We start from the raw sequence: 24,935 nt of genomic DNA, 5'->3' as shown, positions 1-24,935 counted from the left end.
ATACCAGGAACGCTACAGCCACCGAGCTATATCGCGGCGGGTAGAAGCGTGTTCTAGCAACAGATCATAACCTGATTACAAAGCTGTTTCATAAACCCGAAGAAGGTATAAAATAACGTTTTTCTCAGGCGTTTAAGGAAGTTTGCGTCTCTACCACCATCACAACCATCACCCCCTTCATCGTCATCATCATTACCATCACAACTTTATTGCTCTTCAATTTGCAGTTGCAGTTTTTGCTAGACCGCGCTCAGGCGCAAACGCTTCCACGCTCCCTGTTTTGCTGACCCATTTCTGTTCTCGACAGTTCAAGTTTGCACGCGCGCGCGTGCGATTTATGTCGCCTCTAATGACAGGCGTGCGCACGCGCAAATGAATTTTCCTCGGATCGCTGCGCGCGGGCCGGGCACTCGTAACCAGTTTCGCTCTATAGCAAAAGGCCGGCAAAATGCGGAAGGAAATGCGGCGGACCACGATGGTCGTTTAGATCGCAACCAGGCGGGGCAGCAGCCATGCGCTAGTCGTTAGCGCCTCCCTGCTCCATTTAACACGGCGGACATGAATTCACAGTGCTTCGTCTCAGCGTGGAACGCCGTATCGCCCTTGACTTTGCTGCGGAACGCCAGCCTAAAAGCCTGATGCGTATAAGCACCACTTCCTACTCATCTGTTTGCCTCGCTTTAACGGCGTTATCTGCATGCGATGCTGGAAACGGCAACGACGCGCGTCGTTTCGTTCATAAGAACAAACACACGGACAGTAGAAGATCACCAGCAATCAGTACAGATGCATTTATTTGTGTTCTAACGATTCAACAGTGTCTTCAGTGTTTCCGTGCCTTTGAGGAAACAAACTAAAGCTTTTACTCCGAGAGAAAGAGAGGAGAATTTTTTGGAAGAAAATCAGAAGTCGTCCTACGGTAATGGTCCTCTAGCCTGTCCTCAGCTGAGAGCGAAGGGCAAGAGAAGAAAAAGGGGTGTATGAAAAGTGTTGATGAGGATAGATTGTAGGATGCAAGCTGGCGTCCGAAGGGCCCGTTAACAGCCTTGAATCTAGGCCTGTGTTGACTAATAATTCTAAGCGAACCTCGATGACTCGTTTCGTAGGTATGATGTCCGGCAAAGAGTCCAGTAACGCTTCTTCATTCAACGGCATGTCACCAATTGGCCCCAACGAAGAGGACAACACCTGCCGTTCGCTGTCATACTTGAGACTATAGTAACCAGTGTGTGCGCCGCCGTCTCAAGCACTTTGCACAAGTTACAACCAGGTCAGTCCGTGCTTGAATGCGACGAATATATTGTCGAGCACTCCCAGTACGTACGTAAGCGAGAAAAAAAATGAAGTTGAAACACAAAAAGAAAATAAAGAGGTGGCCTTCTTTAAAATCATGTTTGCAGCTGTAAGCAAGAAAGTTGCTCTAGCTATTCAGGCCAACGTCGCCATTGTCGTTTCTCCAAACGTTAGCATACATGCAAGGGGCAGCCTTGGGTCTTGCGTCACAAAGAATCGGGGCTATGTAACATTCACCAGTCTAAATACGCAGGTGTTTCTGCATTAGGCCTTCCGCGGAATGTCACTGCCGCTAAAGTGTTCGAACCCGCGATGCCTTGATAAGCTGCAGAACACTGTAGCTTCCGAGCTGCAGCGCTAAACGCATTTACCATACGGCGCGGTAATATTACCTGTGGCCAACCTCTCTCTCTCTCTCTCCTAGCTGCTCGGGTCGAAACGTCCCATCTGTGCCTATGGCTCTCAAGCCGCCATCACAGTCCAGACATAAAGAGCAGGGACTGAGTAGAAAGGGGCCTTAAAACAACTCGCGCGGAGCCATCCACTGCTGAGTAAGGGGGGCGTCCTGCGCCACTGTCCCTATGAGAAGAGCACTTACTTTCCCAAGCGCTCTCAGTCAATTATTGCGCGCAATGTTAACGACTGTGTGTTCTGCGCAAGATCGTAAAAAAGTCTGGCGCACACGTGAGGGCCCCCACTCGTCGCCGCGTCCATCGAAAGCTTTCCCCGGACGAACTCGTCTGACGCGAACGTACATTTGCCAGGGTGTGCCCCTGAACCGTCCCCCCTTCTTCGTATATCCAATCTCGTTTCGACGGTGAAGGGTTGTAAAGTACTTCCCGGCGTGCCGGTCAGTGCTCGTGTGACGTCGAGGATGACTGCGGTGAAAGTGTCCGCAAGCCATAAAGCTCTTTCGCATCGCGAAAGACGAGGCCTGACCCCTCCCGTCACCTAACTCTCCTCTCCCCAACACACACCCTGTACCATCCTCTCCACCATACATTTTCCTTCGTATGCAGACACACACATGCAGAAACCACGTGGGTGCCCTATAGAGTCAACAAACTCCCTCAAGTCGTTGTGAACCGGATTTGAGGTCGACCGTGTTTACCTTGCCATTATTCACGTTGCCTATGCAGGTCCTCTCGATCGGGTTTGCTCTTTGCACGCTTTTGTTTGACGGAACGTGGCGGAGCCTGTGACGTGCGGTATGCGGCTTGCACGCGTTATATGCGTCGCTCCAATTGGCACTCCAATCTGTATGCCGCGCGCATACATATTCGACACTTCCGCTCCGTCGACGCCCAATTGGGACAGCTTTAGCGCCATATATTTGGTGACAGACAGCGATCGGGACAAGTGCGCGCACACACACACACACACACACACACACGCGCACACATACATACATACATACATACGTACATACATACATACATACACACATACATACATACATACATACATACATACATACATACATACATACATACATACATACATACATACATACATACACGCATACATACACGCATACATACATACGTATGTGCACTTTGTCTTCAGGTCCACTGAATGATAAAGGACCTAATTTTCTCAGAGACTTATGATTGCCCATTTCCTGTGTCAACCACATGCCACCGTTTTACCTGAAAATTTATCATCAACAGATGTAATCCTCTCCTTCTCTCGACTTCTTTTAGATTGCTATATGCAGCCGTTTGGTTGCACTAATAAACCACCGCTCTACCTATACGCTACGCTGCGCAGCGCAGGGCAGACACGCAATGCTAAACGCAGTGCCTATATGCATACACAGTGTTTAAGTTGTGTCATTATCCTTGCCATTGCGGGCACCTATTTACCAAATGCGTCTCTTAGCTAGTCAAGAGAGACACTAGCAAGCACCCAATTAAACTTCGCGTGCGGCCGAAATGGCAAACAGTGTGCCACGTGCTTTTAATTGCCAGTGCATCGTGCAACGTCTCCATCGTTGCCGCGGAACCCACTGCGTGGGTATCACCGCGTCCTTGCGTATGCCCTGTCTCCACGATGTAAATTACCACCGGAATGGGCGCAACGGCTACCCGTTCGTCGGCGAGGAGGGAATAGAAAGAATGCGGAAAGAAAACCCGAGAAGTCACACAGACTACACACGCACCTGAGTTCGTGCTGTTTCAAGAGCTTTCGGCACACCCTGTATGATCCGTACGTGAAGCACTGAACCTCACATCGAAGCCATATATGCAGCGCGGAGCTCTCGCTGTTATCGACTCTGTCGTTGCCTTCACTGCATATCAGCTGACAGGTGGGCGGGATACGTGCTCGCGCTATGCGCGACCCGCCGCCGCGAAATGGTGAACTCCTCCTGCCTTCACGCCGTATCGTTTTGGAACCCTTTCCATAAGCGCGGCAAAAAACGGGCTCCGCGCCAACTTCCACCGAACACGAAACTGCGTACCCTATACTCCCTTCGTGCGGCCGATTTCAAATGCAGGAAGGTCTCTCGTCTTCCTCTTTTCTTCTCCCGATCTTCTTGTTTCTTACGCCCCGCACTGCTTGAGAAACAGCGTCGGCCGCCCCCCAGCCCGGCAACGGTGCACCGCCCATGCCGTGCACGCAAGAATGTGCTCCGCGGCATATTCTCACGTGCATGCCACCTGCGCGCGAATCTTGCGGCCGGCGCAGCCGCCACACTCGGCAAATTCTCCTCTTTTTTTTCTTTTTTTTTTTGTCGCCTTCCGCCTCTTTCTTTATCGTCTTCCTCAAACACTCATTTGATCTCACGAGCAGCGACGGGTTAAAACCTGTGTTTACGAGTCTCCGCCTGGGTCGCCGACGATGTACACTGCTCGCACACAAGGACTATATGCGGGACCTGGTGGTACCACAAAGTCGTCTAGCTTCCCTGCCCCCCCCCCCCCCCCCCCCTCGTTTTCAACCTGCCTCTCTCTCTCTCTCTTTCCTTATTGCTTTCGAATAGCTTGCATAAGCAAACACAGAAACCTCGACGAATGGTTCAGGAAGGAGAACAGCGGCCGTGCCAAGCCGGAAGCCATTGCCAAGATCAACGGTCTTTACTCGCTACATGTGCATGCTTGTCAAGCGGGAAAGAGCAACACTGTGAGTCTATATGGGAAGGGTCTGCAGCCAGCGCTCCGCGTGGTTTGGCTTTGCAGCAGCGAGCGCCATTCCATTAGCATTTCGGCACGGAGTTCGTTAGACGCGAATGCACGTCGTCGCCGGACAACGGACGACTTCCCGCAGCGATCAATTTCATTGGCCTCCGAGACGGGACGCGCGGCTAATACGCAATAGAGACGAGAAGCGACGAGCTTGTCGACGGAGAATATACGCATATAGCTCAACGAGACTTATTTGCTCGGCCAACAGTTGCTTGCGATCTACCGGATACAATAAGACGCGAATTGGAAACAAGAAACGCTGAAGGAAAGACGGGGAGCGCCCGCGCCCCGTTGCTTTTGTTTCAACGTTCCGTCTCACCAGTTAGATGCAGTGCAACGAAGGCTATATAGGGCTCGCGTCAGCCAATGACTAAAGAGAGCCAGACACGATTTCCCCAAGTTGCTCCCAGGGCACAAGACTGTCGGGTATTTCCAGCAGGCAGTCGGTGTTAACTCAGGCAATGCGGACGTAGCCAGTTCGCATTAAATAAAACACACGGGCGCTCGCTCGCTCGCCCGTGCGCAAGGGGAACTCCGAACCCGCCGACTCGCCGACCCGTTGACTCGGGGCGCATTCGTCACGTCGCGTGCGCGGAGAACGCCGCACGTAACAAACACGCCACGAAGAGCAGAGGATGTATATACTTGCACGTGCTCTCACAAGCGGCCATACCGCGCGCTCCGGGGAAAAAATAAAAAAAAAAAAATGCGGCGGCGCACTCACGCACACACGCGCGAAGAAAACAACCCGCGGACAAGCGCCAGGAAACGCCGCAGCAGTCTCCTGTCGCCGGTTCGTGAGCGTGCAGCGCTCGCCGCGTCGTCGTCATTTCGAGAGAGAACGGTCTTCGCGCGGCGCACACAAACACGCGCGCGCGCGCGCACGACCCCCCATCATTTTCCCGGACCCTCATTTCGTATTCCTGCAGGCGCGCCCGGGAGCTGCAACAGCACGTGCATGCACTACTCACGTCGCCCCACTGCAAGCACCCCCCTCTCTTCCCCAGCACTCAACCATTGCTCCCTGCTAAGCCTCGTTTCTCTTTTGTGTTGTTAAACGTTTAACGTGTTCGTTGGCCTCTCAGAGAAACGCGCTTTTGTCCCGTTTGTGCGGCGTCGACGTGTGCGCCACATAGCTCAGTGCGGCGCGAGACGACGTACGGCTGCGACCTAAAGCCAAACCCGCCCCCCCATCCCGAGTTTTCACGTCGCTTCGCAGTATCTTAAGTATAATCGCAGTCTCGCACTTGCGCAGCTTGCGCAGCGCGGTGGTCTGTCCTCCGCACTCTTCCCTTCCTCTTTCTCTCTCTCTCTTTACGACAAAACCCGCGCACTTTTTTTTTTCTTTTTTTTTTGCACGTGGGACTAAATTGCCGCAGGTGTGCACGCAGTGTTCCGAATCGTGCCACGTTGCACGCGAGTGAGTCACTCTTGTGTCTCTTGCGAGTTTCTCTTAGTTAGTCGTTGCGGATGCACGAAGTATTGTTCGCGCGAACGTTTGAATGAAGAAGCCGGAAGGAGACACGGTCGATGGTCAGAAGCGTATATGAGCCGGAATCAAGCATGGAGATGAAGACACGATTGTTCAAGATTATCGTGGATGCGATGGAACGGGAGCTTGAAGGAATATACCACCAATACGTGTTACGTAGCGGACAGACTTAAATCGAATTATACAGTGATGATAACGTAGCCCCCACCAGGAAGATCCGAAAAAGAGTGTCTTTCCAGTTAAACAGCCGTAGTTGTGTGCTTCGACGCAAAGAGGCGTGACTTCGTCGTAGAAGAAATTTCCCACGGACATGCGATGCGTCCTGTCAGCATGCGTACAGTTTGCTTGTATTTTGCGTTATTTCATTTAGCCAGGAAACGGTGCTATCAAATAAACGGTAGTGCATGGAATTTCGGAGCGAAACTCGCATCGTTCCCTTTCTTCGTGGTCGGGGATGCCATTGTGCTTCGTTAGGTGCATGGTCAGGCTTGGTGAGAATGGTCTGAAGGCGAGCAGTACTAAGGTGACGTCTTTGAATCCTATAGAACAGACGAGCCTCAATCTTCCTGAATAGGTTTTAGGTTACCAGCGAACATTTAAGGCGAGGTAGAGCTGGGAATCAAATAGAAACTTGACCTGATTAACATCCAGCATTTAGTAATGCCTTAATCGATCGAACATGCAGTTGTGCTGACTTACATCCGCAATATCCACGCAAAAGGGGAAATGCCACGCCATCGACATCAATAAGTTGGAATCTATATTGTGCAGGAGGTCGAGCTTAAAAAAAAATTATTCGTCGTCAGCTTGGCATTTGTCTTTGCTAGCATGTCAATGTTGCTGTCGCCATCAATACACCATTTAAACGGTCTGCCGGCAAGCGATGATAAGTGGGAAAGGTAGCTCACTGCGATAGCAAACTGGTTAAACCGACACGGTATAGCTGTACCTAAGACATGCATGCATCCATTGGGCTCATTTAACTTCATTGACCTCAATATAATTAAACATTAGACAAAAGTTAATCGTGATATACGAATTCGTTAATTAACCGGCAAATTAACCAATTGCCTATAGACGCCACGTCAATGACCAAACACGTTGCGACATGATTAGCGTGTCTTGGTTCACAATGTTGAACGCGCACTGGCCATCCAGTGCGCGTTCAAACATGTTCGTCAGTAAATAACACTACATTCAGCGTAGCGTAGTCTTTGTATAAGGTAGCAAACCCATTCTTCGACTGACAAGAGCTGTTACAGGGAAATGTCGCGGGACTCCCGTTACACGAGTAGAACCCTGGAGGAGGGCTTTCCCTGTCATGTTCAGAGTCCTTGGGGCAGTGACAGCTCTACAATAGCCTCAGTACGCGGGCAGGTCCGGCCACTTGCGCGTTGGCTCCGATACTTTTGACAAAGACTGTATACGCCAATGCTTCACGGTGCTGCCCCAAGCAAACAAGAAGCAAACGCTACGCGTACACCACGCTATGCTAAATCAAGAAAATCACCAACAGTCTGCGCCGTGTTACTGACGCAATCGGCCGCTTCGCAGGTCACCTTGCATCAAAAAGAACGTGCCCACGCATACGCGATTGCGCATACTAACAATACCTCCATGCAGTTCTTGTCTATATATTTCAACATGTAACACTCGTCCCACCACCACTCGGACGCCAAACACAGGCAGCAAAAGCTTACAAACGACACAACACCGAAGTTTCACATTTCTGTTAGCAGCAACTGCCCAGAGTAGTCACTTGTTTTCGTTAAATTTTTGCGTGCTAGCAATATGTAATTTGCCCTTTCGGTTTTGCTAAATGGTAGCGCGTCAAACGTGAACAATGAAATACACATTCCGTTTGTTTCTTCTTATTTTAGGTGCGTGTGTCTCCAAGTGCTCGGCAAATCTGGCGGTCCAAATGCCAATATCGATGAAGCTGTGTCAACGTGCTGCCGGTCGAAAGCCTCTCGCTGACAAAGACCTTAAAGACATCGCATCGGATAGTCTTTCAGAGCACAGCGCAGTTTTCTAAAAGCGCTCGGTCCAATGTACATTGCCAGATGCTAAACTCACTGTTTCATAGAAGCCCAACATTCTGCATATATGCTTAAAGGAGAGTAAAACACCGCGAATATAATAATTTGAACATTAGGCGTTGGTCAGAGCAGCGATGATTTTAGGAAGGTCATCAGCACAGCTTACCTGTTACGCTTCAAAACATGAGTGCCGTTGATTGGTTGACGATTGGGCGCTAATATCAGTACTAAAACACGTTGATCTGACTAAATTTCCTGAGACCAACCTCCGTAATTTGCGCCTCGTCAAGCTATTTCTTGCAACAAAATTTAGCTTGCACTCAGAATAATGCCCACACGAACGACCTTGCCAACCTACGAGCGACAAAGCTTCCATGACGGGGATGCGAAGTTAAATAAGCAAAAGGCGGGGAATAACGAAACAAAAAGACAAGTTTGCGGATTCCACCATGGTTCATTCCACCAACGTACGACTTGTCGCAATTGCCTTGTGGGAAACACAACACCCATTGTCGAAGCACTCGCATCAGTGTGCGCGCTGAGAAGTTTGTTTTGTGCCGATTGCAACGTTTAAAATATTCACTCAAATTCAAGACCTATTGATCTGCCCGGAAAGAATCACCGTGTTTCGAAGCTCTGAAGAGACCCAAACTATCAATGGTAAACTTACCGGCATGTCGAGAGATTCCCGGCAACCGCTGAATACTCCAACGTGCTACGCCCATCGCACGAAGCAAATAAGTCAGCAAATGATGAACGCTTGCGTATCCGGACGAAAAAGAAAGAAAACAAAAGTAGTAGACCAACACGCCGTGCAAAGCAGTAACCAACGGAATCACAGCACGTATCCAATCAAGAAGCCGGTTCCTCCTTAAACGCAGTCGGCATGGAGCACACGCACGCAAACACTTTGTTTCATGACCAAGACCAGGCACTTTAACGGGAATGGCAAATTCCTTCGGCTTGCGGTGCCTTGGCGGTTCAGCTGTCAGACGAGTGGATAAATGATGCAGTCCTTCTTTAATCCTGGTTTGCGCACGGCACCAGACAGGTCCTGCAGCCGGACCCCGATGTATCGGTAGACGTGAACTGACGCGGTTACCTTCGCGCTCGCGTTCGGTACCTCGGTGTCACTGATCACAGGCACCTTGCAAAGACGAAGACCATAATCAAGCCGCGGAACCCAAAGTTGCCTAATGGTTGTCTTCGAAGGGTCGTCAGGCTCCTTTTCTTCACACTTCCGAAAGACGAGCGGTGCAAACTCTTCGGGCGTCCAAGAGGAACCTTCTGAGCTGCGAACCCAGAGATGGGAGGAGATGCAGAGAAGCAGGCAAGACACGTCGCTGGGAAGACGGCGACAGGTCAACGCAGGGAGCGGCGTTCCGCCACCCCGCTTCTCTTTCCGCCTACGACACCCACTCTCGGCGTCTTCTTGACTCCGCGCGGAGGGATAGCCGGACCCGCTGTTGAGTGGCGTCGCGCGGGGACCAGAGAGAGACGCCTGCTGGCTCCGGAGTGGAACGGCAGCTCGAGAGGCACGAGGAGGCGAGCGAGCAAAGCCAGCGGCAGCGACGGCGGCAATGCAAGCAGCTTTCACGTCGACCCGTACCCCCAAGTCACCCTGCCTGCCTGCCTGCTTGCCGTGGTGGCGGTGGCTCGCCCTTCTCACCGGAGTTAAGCGAGGGCGAAGCGTCGCCACGTGACGTCACGTGACGTGAGAGAGGAGGTCCACGTCAGCCTACCTATCTGCCTGCCTGCCTGCCTGCCTGCCTGCTGCTGCTGCTTGCCGCCGCTGCTGCTGCCGTGTTTCTCTCGACTGCATGCTTTGCTTTGCCTCTGGCTGCCTGATTTCCAGGCCGGGGCAGCATCATCGACGGCGGGACTCGCTCGGTGCTTCCCCCCCCCCCTACCCTCCGCTCCCATCCTCCTCGACTCCTTTTCCGCAGCAGTTCGCGAAGGCGGCGGCAGCCACGCCATTCCGCTGTGTATACCTGTTGTGGCCTCCCCCGTATTGCCGGCTGGCCGCCGGTTGCAGGAGCATTCTCGGCCGCGATTATTATTATTGATAGGCGAAGGGCGAGGGAAAGGACCGGGAGGAGGAGGAGGTGGTGGAGATGGTGGGCTGCCGAGGAGCTCCTGCTGCTGCTGGCTTTTGTGGCTCTCTCTGCGCATCATCCGTTGGCCGTATTGAGAATCCCGGGGTTCCTGTTTCGTTCTCCGTGTTTTCATTCGTTGTCATTTCTTTAAACGGGAGTTTAGTCAAGTTAAAGACGTCATGGCGAAGGAATGAGGCCTGGTGATGACTTACGATACCACAACGTGAGAGGCCTGATGATTCCTGGCGATCCTACTGCGCGAGAATCTCTACGTCAACATGTTGCAGCGCACTATTTCGCCTCTATACCATGTCGTGTGTTTCGGGCTTGCTGGACTCGTCAGATTTGTGAAATCGGAGTGAAGAAACACTAATAAACACGTTAGAGTATTCGCGCGGCTCCATTATCGCAGAAGCATCTGCGATAAAGGAGCCTTTCGGTTAGCAACCTGGAGCCTTTCGATTAGCAACCTGGACAAGGGATGAAATTTCTGGTACATACGAGTATATAATCCACTTCTTGCGCTGGAACATTGCGCCATGTATAAGTGAGTTCGGCTGCTCTCAGGTGACAGATGCTCCCGTGTTACAGATCTTGGCAAGACTTAGCAAAGCTTGACACTTGCAGAAAAGGAAAAGAGTTTAGCCCGAATAACGTAACCCGCGTAACGTAATCCAGGGGCAGCACGCAGCATTGACAGTTTAATCATGTATAGGCTCGTAGGCACCTCGGACGCCGGAACATCAATGACCTTATCTCTTTGTGCGCGGAGTTCCTTCAGAAGCACTGGCCTTGTATATTATGTCCTGATAGTGGACGGGAGCAGTGACCACCCCCTTCTCATGTTGCGGGAAGCGCCAACCCAAAACTATATCTTTGGATAACCTTTTTTGAGGCATCATCACGGATGGCGTTCTCAATGTTCTGACCAGTGACATCTAGGGCTTGCAAGGAGCGAATTCTTCCTCAAAACAACGGCGCTATCGTAGTTTAAGGCCTTAAGGTTCCATGTTTGGAATGGCCGATTAGAAAGGTAAACTAAGCGGACCCAACTAGTGTTCACATTTCGCTGTCGCATAATTCATCTTGATATTCCCTTCTTGATATTGCAAACATCCTCGATGGCGCCTTCTGACCTCTTCCTTTGCAGCCGCCGTCTTATCCAGGCAAATCATTAGCATAGGCTATAGTTTTGTCGGTTGCTGCTTATTGATTGAAATGTTGGATTGAGAATATCTGCAAGAGTTAAGGTGGAATACCTCCCCAAAATGTATTAGCCTGTTAAGGACATTGTGCCATGCAACTCTGCAGATCGCTCGCTGCCAACACGCACTTAAATGGAAACTCTACCCGTGGGCTTGGAGTTAAATATGCACAAAATGATTCTGAATATTCTGGACAAGGGAATAAAGAACTAGTGAGTTGGGATCGATTCCTAGAGCAGTATACCTTGCAGATTATGAGAAGGAAATCTGCGGCATTATAAAAATTGGGATGCAGTGCATTTTGGAGACACACTCAAGTCACAAGCTGCAGCTTGCCAATTTATAGCCTCCTGAATCCCGAACACAACTATGGGACATAATCGGTCTTCAAGGTGGTTTTATTGTCTACTGTTACGTTCTGAACTTGAAAAACAATTTTATAAATTTATATACCACGGTTAGATGCCGGGAACTGCGTCTCCATGTACGTGAAAAAAATAATCGCATCTCCTCATGTTTGCTATGCTAAAAACTGGATTTCATTGCTTAAACGCAGAGCTGAAGATGGAACTACGTGTAGTACGTTGTCATGTTGCTTCCGTGTCCGGTATTGTCACGCAATCTCAGTGATGTCGAAACACACCTTGAGGTTGCATTCGGCCGTCTGGGACGACTCAAAAGTCTAGATCAATTGAGTGTCAAATTCCTCGAAAGCCGATGACAAGAATATGAGTTAAGCACTTCTTTACTGTTACACATGTACCGTACTGCATACCCAGAAGGAATATTTTGCGTAATCACTTCCGAGTGAATGTAAAAAAAAATTGAATGCAGTGTGCAATATATTGTACAAGGGGTCTTAGGAGATTATAAGAGAGATGCTGACCTTAATTAAAATCCTGGAGATGTTTGCCAGGCTGACGAACTGGCATGCTTTTCGAGGTGTTGGATGAAATACGATACATATACAATGATGAGAAACACAGCGAAGGCTCACAAACCAACACACATGAAAATATAAAGCTATTCATAAAGTAACATAGTGTTCCCCTGTGGGGCGTAAGCATACATACTAAGAAAGAAACTTGAGTGGACCAGTACATTTGCTCAAGTTTCTCAAACTTGCATCAGTCACAAAGTCCGCATGTCCGCGCAGTAAGCGTAGAAAAACGAGTAAGCCATTCCTTGCTGAAGACGGCCTGGACTATGGTGTCCCAGGATTTCGCTTCTCTGACAAGGCGCGATCGTCGAAGTCAGTCTAGCGCAGTCGAGAATTCTTTTCTGCGCACAGTGTGGCTACGGGGTAGTCACATACGAGATGTCTGATAGTCTCCTCGTAGTCGCAGTTAACCGCATGCAGGATGGTCGGCCATTCTAACGCGGGATGAGTAGGCGTTTTGTAAATGCCACGCCGAGTCACAAGCGTCACGCTTCGGCTCGTGGTATATCCCACACGGAATTCGGGCTGCAGCTCCAGATCCAAGCTATGTAGACGAGTGTGCATGAATTCAAGCGAGCTCTACTGCGTCAGTGTAAGCATTTTTCTCCCCTTTTCTCTTTTAGTTTGTTTCATTTCTGGAGTACTTCTATTCTTTTTAATTCCCTACGACCCATTTACACAGTATAGGGTAGCCGGCTTGTTTTACACTCTTGTTGTCTTTCCCCTTCTTTTTGCTCCTCCTTGAGAGGGCGCTAAGGACCGCACAACGAGCTACGAAAATGAAAGGAACAAGCGTAACGTTAAGAGACAGAAAGGCGGCGGTATGGATTATACAGGAAACGCGTGGGTACGCGGTATTACAGTGAGAGATCGAGAGAAAGGATCGCAGAATTGGGCGTGTCACGTAATTCGTCCGACATGTGCTATAACCGGTGGTCAACTAGAGTAATAGAATGGGTGCGAAAGGAGGGCAAGCGCTATAGTCGAGGGCAGGTGGTGGAGAATTACATGGAGAGATGAGGTTAGGGGAAATTTGTGTCAACTGTGCGCATCAAGTAAAGTGGGTGCGGCTGCCGTGTAGGGACAGGGGTAATTGAAGCTCTCGGGGAGAGGCCGCTGTCTCGTAGCGGACCTAATTAGACTGATGATGATGTATACGCTGGACCCTAACCACGTCGGTCGATCTTACTCCTTAGCTCTTCGCGCCAGAAGACATAGACCACACGAGGAAGGTGACGTGTTTATAGTGTATCCGTTGTTGTAATTTGGGAGGTGGATAGTGGCTGGCGCCTCGTTCACATGCTGGTAACCGCAGGTGGTTATCTTCTTGTACTTCCAGTAAATTTTTATTTTGCGCAGCCCGAAGCTAATGTCGTGATGTTCCGGAACCCAAAAGAAGTTCGGATCGCTGTTTAAAGTGCCGGGCTGCCCATTTCCTTGAGCGAAAACGTCCTCCCTACAGCGTGTTGGCTAGAGTAAACAAGGCTGATTAAAATATCTTTCTTTTTAAAGGCATAGCGCTCAAAAATGCCAGAAATGAAGACCGACTCTGCGCATTCAAGAATAGCGTTGCTTGCTTCAGTTTTGTTATACGGAAGAGCCGTTATTGTTCTCTTACAGTATGTAGGTCAACTGATTCATTTATTCTTGAAGACTATAACGTCCCAAAGCATCACCGATCTGGAGGACACTAGGTGGTGGTGGTGGTGATGATGTTGAAGCAGGCGGGGTTAGCCTGGCATACATAGCCGGCAATTGTTCCGCCTGATCCTCCTTCGAGTTGATATCAGGGGTGTGTCACCAAGTGTCTATGAGCCCCGTGTCTCGCAGGAAGGCCAGCAGCAGTCGTTGCGCTCTCTTCCTGGTTGTCGCAGGTCCTCCGGGGAAAACGACGTCTTCAAATGTCCTGTGCGTAAGACCGCTCTTTTGTAGGCTGTCGATCATCGCTTTTCTTTCTTTGTCAAACTGCGGGCATATCCAAATGTAATGTTCGATGTCGCCAATGTCACCACAGAAAGCACAGAATGGGGAAGCGCGAGGACACTAATTTTGACTTCCTGGGGTTATTTACCATGCGCCTCAACATTATTTATTTATTTCATACCCGAAGGGCACGTATACAGGGCATCGATGGTGAACGGGGAATGGGATTAGTAATGACATTAGCTGCATGAGAAACAAGAATATATGCGAGTTACAATAAATGCAAAATAATATGATCAAAATCAATCTAGAGTCTTTACTACGGCATTCCTCATAACCTACTATGCAGTTTGGTGATGTTAAAGCTCACAATAATTTAACTTACTTTGAAAGCAAGAAAACCTTCGGGAGCCTGTGAGGTAATTGAATAAATAAATAAATAAATGAATAAATAAATAGATAGATAGATAGATAGATATAGATAGATAGATAGATAGATAGATAGATAGATAGATAGATAGATAGATAGATAGATAGATAGATAGATAGATAGATAGATAGATAGATAGATAGATAGATAGATAGATAGATAGATAGATAGATAGATAGATAGATAGATAGATAGATAGATAGATAGATAGATAGATAGATAAACCTGAGCTTCTCTTTATCTCGCTCCTCATGTAGTATTCTTTGAAATTGGTCCATAAGAAAAAAAAGTCATGTTACGCTTCTTTGCTCTGCGGAGTTCATCCTATTTTCGGCGCCGTGCTAAAGAAGAACTAGACCACAAGCGCAATTTACGCGGCATCTCTGCTTGGTGTATGTCAATAGATATGCGGGCGTACACATGTATAGTACCACAATTTCCAGAATATGAAATGAAAAGAAACGGTCATTTCTGCAGGAAAACTTTCCTGTTCGTCACCCTCCATCGACTGCGGTTTCCGAGTTCTTTGTTGCGGTTAAGCGAACAACCCCGAGGCCCACATTCTTTTCATGGACTCGCCTTACGTCATAAAAAATTGGAGACACGATCGAGGTGAACGTTAAGCGTCGGGGCGTGTTTATATGTGTATAAGGGTGGCGTGTAAGAAAAGAAACGCTTTACAGTTTTTTCTCTCTCTCTCTCTCTCCTTGTTTTCTTTGTAACGCGAAATTTTTAGGAGCGCTACGACAGGGCGCGCACGTTTTGTCCGACACAGGCGAGCTGAATCCCTCGTGAAACTACGCCGCTCTTTTCAAAAGCTCGCTTCAAACTCTGCACCGACGGTTTTCTTACAGTCGTGATCGTAGTAGATCTTATTTGCGGGCAGTGCGGCGAAACCGAATTTGCCGCTGTGAAATGGAGCGGAGTGGCTATAGAGTCGTTGCGGTCAGCGAAGAAAGAAAGAAAGAAAGAAAGAAAGAAAGAAAGAAAGAAAGAAAGAAAGAAAGAAAGAAAGAAAGGGACGGTGTTTCCCGTAGGTGTTTGAATTTTTCACAGCGTAAGCGTAGTAGCTGAATGAAGCTGCTCTTAGCATATCTTAAAGATAGAAAAAAAACAATAAGGTTGAAAGAAAAAGAGAGGGAAGGTACGTCGTGTGTGTGTGTGTGTGTGTGTGTGTGTGTGTGTGTGTGTGTGTGTGTGTGTGTGTGTGTGTGTGTGTGTGTGTGTGTGTGTGTGTGTGTGTGTGTGTGTGTGTGTGTGTGTGTGTGTGTGTGTGTGTGTGTGTGTGTGTGTGTGTGTGTGTGTGTGTGTGTGTGTGGAGGGGGGGGGAGCACGACCAGCTTTTGTATGCACACGGTACGCAAGATCAACGAACTATATACGTGCGTTCATTCTTGAGTCGCACAAAGGAAGAACAGGGTGGCTTTTGCCTTTCGTATAGCGTTATCCGTGAATTTGAGGCCGTATAGTTGCGGTTATGTGGCCTCATTCGAAGCCATTGTAACGTCGGTGGTAGAACCGAATGGCGTATTTCGAACGCATGTATACCTACGCGAGTACTCAGTCACTCGCGCGCATAAGGCTCACGTAATTCTGTTTGCTGGGTCAAGACGATTAAAGCAGCCGGCGTACGCGCCACTGGCGGCAGGTCGGCGTTGCATTCTCACCGATATGTGCGTACCCAGTATAATTCAGGTATGCATACACTGATTGTAACACTGGCTTCAGTACATGTACTGGTGGGAATCAGACTGCGACGTTGATGAAGTAGGAAGATTTGTACCCGATACAACACGTATCTTTCCTATATAATATATAATTCAAGTTGCTAAGAAAGGCGGAGGCGCATTAGTGCTGTCAGAAAGAAGAGTAAGCTCAACTACATGGCAGTACTGGCTCACAGCGTGGCGCCCATGTATACGTTAGAGGTTTACCCTTGCTTCTTGGGACGCCCACTGTGAACGAGCAACACTACACATACCGCATGTGTTCACCCCACCGGTGAGGCCGCTCGTTTGACTGCTGTTCCTGCGGTGTCAAGACACTTGCTTCCGGCGTCATACATCGTTAAATTAGGAAAGTACATATACGTATATCGTAACAGCCATCACGCGCGTCCGGTCGTTTTTTTTTTTTTTTTTATAGCGAAGCTGTTAAGGGCTAGGTTCCAGGAGATCGCGTCCGTAGACCGACCGGCTTGTACAACAATTTCGGCTCCATGTGCGTGGCGGTTTCCCGCCAGTTGTGCCTCAGCACAGGTGTCAAAACGGATGATGGATGGCTCATTGTTATACCCCTCGCCACTGCCGATGCCTCTTTCACAAGTGTCGCGATACTCGGCGGCGGCACGTCCCACCATGTCGTTGTGCCCCTTTGTTTCGTGACGTAGAGATCGCGCTAGCGCTGTTATCAGCAGCTGCCCTTTGGACTCGCTATGGGACGGACGCTCGTTCAACCACATCTTCCAGGGTCCTGACGTCAGGATCCGGACGCTGCCGTACAGTGTGCCGTGGCTATGAACGCTGTGGCTCGTATACGCTAGTCTGTGAGGATGGGGCGGGCTTTGCGCAGCAAACGCACTACTTGGCCATCGCGCCGGGCGAAAACAAGACGCCGGTGTCCTTGCTCTTTGACAAACATGCCGAATACGCTCAGTATAGTCAATAATGATAATATATAAATTCACCATAGCAATATTCACTATCGCAGACCTACCATAGTCACAGCTTCGCCGGCTTCCATCTTCACAGTAGTGGAAGGGCTCTGAATGTTTTCGAAAGTTCCTTAGCCACTATACCATTGCGAAGTTGCGAACATGGTTGGAACAGTCACTGAGCCTGTGGATGTCACACCGATTGCATGCTCTCCTTCTTGCAATGGCCTTTCTTTCCTGATTTTCGGAATGATAATAGCGTATGCAGCCGCAGAGCGGTGCGAAAAACCAGTGACAGCTGCTGTTTCTGGTACAGTGGCTTTGAACACATTGAGAAACGCTGGTCATCTTGGTTCTTAATTTCGGGGACGTCGCACCCTCTATATAAATTTCATCTTCCGTCGTCAATCGGCTGTATACACATGAAGCCGTGTGCTTTGGAATTTTGAAGCTGTCATTAAGTTGCGTTGCAATGGCTGTGGCAATTGCTGCAACGTATACTTCCACTTTTTTTTTTGTTCACAAGTCCGGTTTACCGGGATGTTTTTGCCCTGGGATAGCTTGCACCGGTGTACAGGGCAAATGAAGCGCCGTCAAAGATAGCGCTAGATGCTAAAACGCCCGTGTACTTAAATTCAGGTGCACGTTAAAGAACCCCGGGCGGCCCAAATTATTCCGGAGTCTCCCACTACACTCTAAAAACAGTTGCACCCTTTGGGGTGTATTTTTGCCACAGAACAATAATCGTCATCTGACTTGCGTGGCTTTCCTTTCTTTAACGCTGTGCGCCCGGCAGTTCTCGGTAACGAACGACAAGACCGTTCTCGACAGGACAGCGTTCTCGACAGGAAAGTAGCAAGTGCAGAGTTTTCAAGATAGGAAACGCAAACAAGACAGATGACGATTATTGTTGTGTGGCAAAAATGCACCCCAAAGGGTGCAACTGTTTTTAGAGTGTACGGCGTGTGCCATAATCAGATCGTGGTTTTGGCACGTAAAACCCCATGATTTAACTTTTTTTTTCGGTGCATGGCATAAGTCGCGCAAAACCCCCAACAGCTTTGCTTGCGGCGAGACTGCTGGCCAAGCAGGCAGGATGCGAAGTACTATACCGCGCTATACAAGCCGCGTGGCTGACGCAGTTTGTATATCGCTGCTCGAACCAGAAACATGGCTGGCGGCGCGAGTGCTTCTTCTGCTGCCGCACAAACACGCTCACAAGAGCTTGGATGACAAGCAGCTGCGCATCCAGGCCCGCGATTTTGTAGCGATGCCTTATGACTTATTCTATACTACTCTTATCATCCACCGCTCACAGCCGGTTGATCCCGTTGATAGCGCGAGCGGACCGTCGCTCGTACCACTGACAAAGCGCGATAAGCGCGAAAAGGCATTATTACTGGAAAGGCATCGCTACAAAATACCGGCCCAGTAATGACGACAATCGTAGCGACGGCACAACGCCTTTATTGCTGACGAGGCGCGGAGCGATCTGGAGCAGCCTGTACGCGTTTCAAGATGGCCGTGCCGACGGTTCATCGATTGTGCGCTGCCCGGCAGTTCTTTGATGCCGCAAGCATTCTCTTCACGGCCCTGGAGTGCACGACCGACGTTCTCGTTGAGACTGGATCGAGGATTGTGTGATGTGTCGCAGTCACGCCCTTCCAACCGTTCACCCGTTTCAACCCCCGGTGAGTGTCTTATCTGTAATAATTAAGAAAGCTTGCACGGTTGAATAGAATATAGCGTTGCGTGCATGTCTACAACGACGTGGAAGCGCTGGTACTCTGCGTCCTTCTGTCGTGTTTGTTCCTCCGCTCCTTTCTGACAATGAGTCCACACTAACTCGCCCAATTAGCTATGTTGCTGGCGTGGATGGCACTGTGAACGAGTGCCTGGAAACAAAGCTTTCTTTTTTTTTTCTTTATCCCTGGAATTGACGCCGGTGAAAACGCATCGCGGGTTAAATGCATTCCACAACACGGGTCCTTGCCACTGCGACTGTCCTTTAAAGCAACTAGTTGCAGAAACGTAACCCCTCTGAGCTTGCTGCCATGCTCTTCGGCACAAGCCGTCAAAATAAGCGGTACACCCTCAGACTCACTCACAAAGTAATGTTTTCTTGCTTAGGGCTCACGCGGACTCGAACTCGCCATAGGATTAGGCAGAGTCTACTCCAGGCAGCCGTGGGAACTTCCGAAACGAATTTCTCCCGGCACTCACCCACTATTCGTACTCCGAGGTCAAGTGACAAACTGCCGGAAAAGACGGCTTGCAGGTGTGTCCGAGAGCCTGCAGGAGTGCTCTAAACCTAACCTCCCGAAAGGCGATAGGAGGTGAGTGCCGGGACAAATTCGTTTCAGAATTCTCCCGGCTGCCGGGAGAATAGACACTGACATAAAATTATCCGCAGCCGTGTTCACTCCGACTCAGACTCCAGAAAATTCTGCTCAGCCGGGCTGACTCGGACTCAAACCCACAGACCGGTCTGAACGAGTCGACTGACGAATGAGTTTGCCGACCTATGCTCTTCAGGGTCACCCGAGACGAGTTCACGATAAATTGCCGGACCCTCGCACTCTCTCTATTCTCGATAAGGCAAAAAGCCAATTAAGACAAGCAACGAGCGTATACAAGCGAAGCCTTGCGGCGGACGCGCTCGGTCCTAAATTACGTTGTCATCGCCACCTCGGAAACAGCCTTTTGGCGGCATTGTTGAGCGAGCGAGTAACAGCAGCAGGAGCACGCGACGCTGCACAACGATTTGCGCCATCAAGAAGCGCAATTTGCCGCCATTATCGTGACAGATAAGCTCACCGAAGCAGGGACCAAAGGTAAAAATAAAAAGGCAGCCTTCCCATCACGGCCAGTGGGCACGATGTTCTCAGCAATGAGAACGCAGCGGAAACGAGTGTACTCTCTTTTTCACACCTTAATCCCTTGAGCGATGCGAGTCGGCTGGTCTAGCGCCTCTCTCTTATATAGCTAACCGCGCGCACTTGACGGGCATGCGCGCGATAGTGTCACATCCATGAACGCGCAGCTCGCTCAACCATGGTCTTTGACTGATAAAGGCGCTTTAACAAGCGAAAGAAAGCAGAAACCATTATGACATGGGTGAGCACCCCATACTGTATATGTTACCCACGCCCGGCGGTGTCCTCTGCAAGACAAAAGCGGGCGCGCGCGCGTGCGCCCAGGATCGCGTCGTTATCACATTCCAAGACCTTCCACGCAACCGTTGCGCATCTCCGGGCCGGTTCAAAATTGCTCGGCGCGTTGAGACCAATTACAGAAAGGCGGACGTCGTCGTCGTTGAAACGAAAGCGTAGCCACAGGTAGGTGGTTTTTTTCAAATTGGAGGAGACAGGTTCGCGGTGGAGACGGGGAATGCAAGGAATGAAAGATAGCAAGGGTGTTGAGGGGGGAGAGAGAAAGAGGGGGGGGGGGGGTCATCGAGTTTCAGCATAATGTTTCACGCGCACGAAAGGAAAATATGCCGCAGCAATGCACGCGGCGAATGCGTTGCATCGAGATGAGAGGGGAAAGTGGCCCCATGACAGTTTCACGCTGTCCAACCCCGAGCCACAAACATATCTTGTTTTTCTTTTCTTTTTTTTTTTTTTTTTTGCTTTTATCCCGTTCATTGCCGTTATCTCGACTCCCGTCAGCCCCCCACCCCCCTCGACCACGACTACCACTGCTACCACCAATCCCGCGGACCGGCTAAGTGAGCTTGTCAGGGACTGGTGTGTTGTATTGCGGGGAAGCCACCGCGCAGTCACAGCAGCGTTCGCATCTGACCTCCCCTGTAGGAGCTGGTGTTGCGGCGAGGCAGTCCTTTTTCGTTCTTTCTTTTTGTGCTTGTACTCACGTGTATACCGTCTCGTATAATTATGTCTCTAATTGTGATTAATTACGTGACGGGCTGAGTTGTTTAGACGGCAGAACTGCTTTGGCTTCCTTGCTTGGTTCTGCGCAGTTTCTGGGCTGCGCGTTTGCGCCCTTTCCCTCTATCCTCCCTCTCTCTCTTTCTTTTTTGCTTAATAGTGTTGAATCATTTCGCTCCCCACATGTCCTGCCCCCCCCCCTCCCCTCCGCCCCCCTCCCTCATTTCTTCTATAGCTCAGCAATCCACTGCGTCCGGCCCAAAAGGAAGGAGCGGGCAAAAAAATAATTCGCGCATGGCCAAGACGTATGAGAATGAGTAAGGACTTCCGACGAGCGATTTGTAAGTCGTTAGCTTAAAGCGTCCCGTTCCTCATTTGGAACAGCGGAAAGAAGTGGAGAGGGACAAGAAAGAAATATGTACGAATTATATAGGCAACGAACGAGCTGCGTAACGAGCTTTGTTTTTTTATATTAGAGGTGGGTTTCAGGGTGCGGTTCTAGGCTTGGGAGTTTCTTTGGTATTCAAGAAGCGCGATACCCGTGCGAGCGTGCTGCACGTTCGCTTTCGTGAGCGCGCGTGTTTGGGGTAGTACAGTGTTTCCGTTCCGCCAGCTTGCGGAGTCTTGTATCTTTCTCCGGTAACACGATGCCACTCTTATCCCCCTCTCTCTCCCTGCTATCGTGATAGAAGAAGGTGTTTACAGTAATGATGGTTTTTCCTTTTCACGTTGTAGGAAAGGGATAATAGGAAACAACGTCACAAATTGAGTAAAACGAACAGGAGAAGATATCGAGAGAGAGAGCGAGAGGAACAGGAAGGACAATGGAAATACGGGTATGTTAATAAGAAAAAAAATTATGCAGATCTCACTGTGACAATCGGTATTATGCGAAGCATGTTGCAGGCTGCTCGCTATCCAGCATCGTTCGGGGCTCTTGAAAGAGTTACCACATGGGCGAACGCATTTGTATTTGTAGCAATAGTGTGTGCTACGTGAGCCTCCGTGTGACGACAGAAGCAAGACATCATGTCATGCGCATGCATGTCATGCGTACATGCCATTCATGTAACGACATGTCATTCATGTCATGGCATTAATGCCATGTCATGCATGCACGTGATAAATGCATGTAATTCATGGCATTCATGTCATGTAATTCACGCATTTCGCTTCATGCGTATCTGATGTACATCCATTTAAAGAAACAACCACGACGACATTAACGCATCACGGTGGCGTAAGAAGCTAGATAGACTCAAAGTGCTCTAAGTAGACAAAGAATGCTTCCCATTAAAGAGTATGGTTGGCAACCCGACGGTGAGAGAGAGAGACACATACATACATACATACATACATACATACATACATACATACATACATACATACATACATACATACATACATACATACATACATACATACATACATACATACATAGCATAGATACATACATAGATAGATACATACATAGATACATATACATAGATAGATAGATAGATAGATAGATAGATACGATAGATAGATAGATAGATAGATAGATAGATAGATAGATAGATAGATAGATAGATAGATAGATAGATAGATAGATAGATAGATAGATAGATAGATAGATAGATAGATAGATAGATAGATAGATAGATAGATAGATAGATAGATAGATAGATAGATAGATAGATAGATAGATAGATATAGAATTACCACCTACTGTTCCAAGGTTATCCAGATGTAAACGTCTACAAATGAGATTTGTACATGCGCACTGTTCCTATCGTTGTGATGCGGAATGTTTCCAGTGTAACGAAAAAGTGTACAGCTACTTGATGTCAAAGTGCGTGTACGCAGACGCTGTTCGACAAATATGTTAATTTCACAGTGTCGCAATAAAACTGTGTCAAACTTAGAAGGTTATAACGATTTGAATGTTAGCACTTCGTTGTACGAAACCACCTTCTTGTCAGAATTTGCGATAAGACTTGTGATAACTGGTACCATATTTTAATCGTTACGATCTGGTTCGGCGTATCCGAATTACATCAATGTGACGCAAAAATGCTTTCCATGACGCACACTGTACGTTAGAAGGTGTGCACAAAATAAAGCTGGACACGTTCCTTATGAACAGCGCAGTAAAATTTGTGTGTCGTAATTTTTATTATACTCTATAACGTCATGACGACTTTTTCTCGTGCGCTTTGCTGTGATATTCTTTTTTTTTTCTCTCTACTCCTATGCTTTCAAACTTCCCATTTTGTCGCATTTATTCAACGACTAAAACGATGTTATTGGGTGTCATAGCCGAAGTACACAAGCACCTGGGAAATTCTCCCCGTTTCCTCATTCAAAATATGAGCTCTCTCTCGAAGCCAGCGTCTACCTCTCCGCGACTTTCCGTTCCAGGGCGGCAGAATATTCGAGAAGGTGACCAGAGGAAAATGTGAGAACCGAGTCTTCGAGTAACTGGGCAGAATATTCCGCATAATTTGCATTAATTATCGCGAAAATATAGGAGCGGAAGCCGAGAGGCAAGAGTTTATAATCCGGCCAGCCGGCTGACGGTGGCCGCTGATCTTTCGCAATCGAGGTATCGCCTTGCAAGCAGGAAGAACGCTCGCGCAAAGTGGTTTCCCCGAAGCCCCGTACGTGGTCGTGGCACTCCTGTCACCTTGAGCCGGGATTAGCTCAAGTTACGACCTGGCCTGGAAAGCGCCAGCACGGAGCACAATTCTCTTGCGTTCCAGATGCCCAAGAAGCTCGAGAATATGGAACGCACTCGAGTTACTCGATGAACGCATACGCATATAGCTCTCGCACTCGGGTCACTAAAGCGGATCGAGCCTAAAATTGGGCGTGAATTTCTTCGATTCCCGAAATTCTTTCTCTGGGAGCCTCCTGTCTTGATCACAGGGATGCTTGCTCAGCCGTTAAAGAAATTTGAAGAAATTGCTTCAAGGCGAACTTCCTGTGAAATTTCTAGCACTCTGTTATTTTTCATTCCTTGGGTCCTTTCCTAATTGTTTCTGTTTTCTAGTCAGTATACTAAAGGCCTTCTAATTCGATCCGAATCTCGGTCAATGCGACATAGTGGGTATGAGCTATCAGCAGAGGGGAACAGCAAGCAAGCAAACGATATAGGAATCAGCCTCTTGTGTTGTTATGGTGCTGGTGGTGTTGCAACAGGTTGTTCGACGAAATGCCCCGCTTTTCTTCCGGGACTATTTTCGAAGAAGATTCGTCGCTTGCTTGAATTTGTGGAAGGGATAACTGCGACCTTAAATGACCCAATCCATCTAGTCACCCTGTCATACGCCTTATTCGCAAGAGAGAGCTGAAGCATGTCACTTGCGCGCCGAGGTGTCCAGGGCGCATGTGCCAGCTCACACGGCTGCGTCCCATACCCATGTGCAACTCTCCGCTTCCTGCGTTGTCCTCAATGGCCACTCGAAATTACCGACTTCCGTTCAGAACAAGGCGGCCGGGATTCGATTTCCGGCGCGCAGCGTCGAAGCGCGACCCAAGGTCCAGCGAGCAAGCGGGCATTTCTTCTTTTTCCTCTCGTCTATTCTTGCTCCGTGCCCTTGTTTTTTTTTTTTTTTTTTTTTTTTTTTTTTTTTTTTTTGCAGTCGAACGTGTCGTTAGAGTTATTTCGTGGTACACATTCGTCTAAAAGCTGCCTTTTCGAGGTTCGCGCCGGCATCGTCAGCGGACCATGAATCCCAAAGTGGTAATTTTCCGTACGAGCATTCAGTGAGCTTCGACCCGCCCAGGGCGTCCGGTTCGTCTTTTTCT

The 24,935-nt window shown here is 48.9% G+C and overlaps 1 protein-coding gene across 2 annotated transcripts in view; it reads right to left on the bottom strand.

Annotated features, from left to right (window-relative positions):
• LOC119461119 (uncharacterized) overlaps nucleotides 1–24,935 on the bottom strand; it is a 162,920-nt gene that overhangs the window by 41,301 nt on the left and 96,684 nt on the right. Inside the window, exon 1 of one of the 2 annotated variants that reach the window (XM_037722316.2) lies at nucleotides 8,680–9,755. The exons of the other annotated variant lie outside the window; for it this stretch is intronic. Within the exon in view, the coding sequence (XP_037578244.1) occupies nucleotides 8,680–8,685 (6 nt within the window). The 5' untranslated portion in view covers nucleotides 8,686–9,755. Of the gene's footprint in view, nucleotides 1–8,679; nucleotides 9,756–24,935 lie in introns of those variants that run through there. 2 annotated transcript variants of the gene reach the window in all.

Source organism: Dermacentor silvarum, chromosome 8 (genome assembly GCF_013339745.2).
Source record: "Dermacentor silvarum isolate Dsil-2018 chromosome 8, BIME_Dsil_1.4, whole genome shotgun sequence".
In the NCBI taxonomy this organism is placed as follows: Eukaryota; Metazoa; Arthropoda; class Arachnida; order Ixodida; family Ixodidae; genus Dermacentor; species Dermacentor silvarum.
Note: the sequence above shows the minus strand (reverse complement) of the source record. Positions and strands in the feature narration are given on the sequence as shown.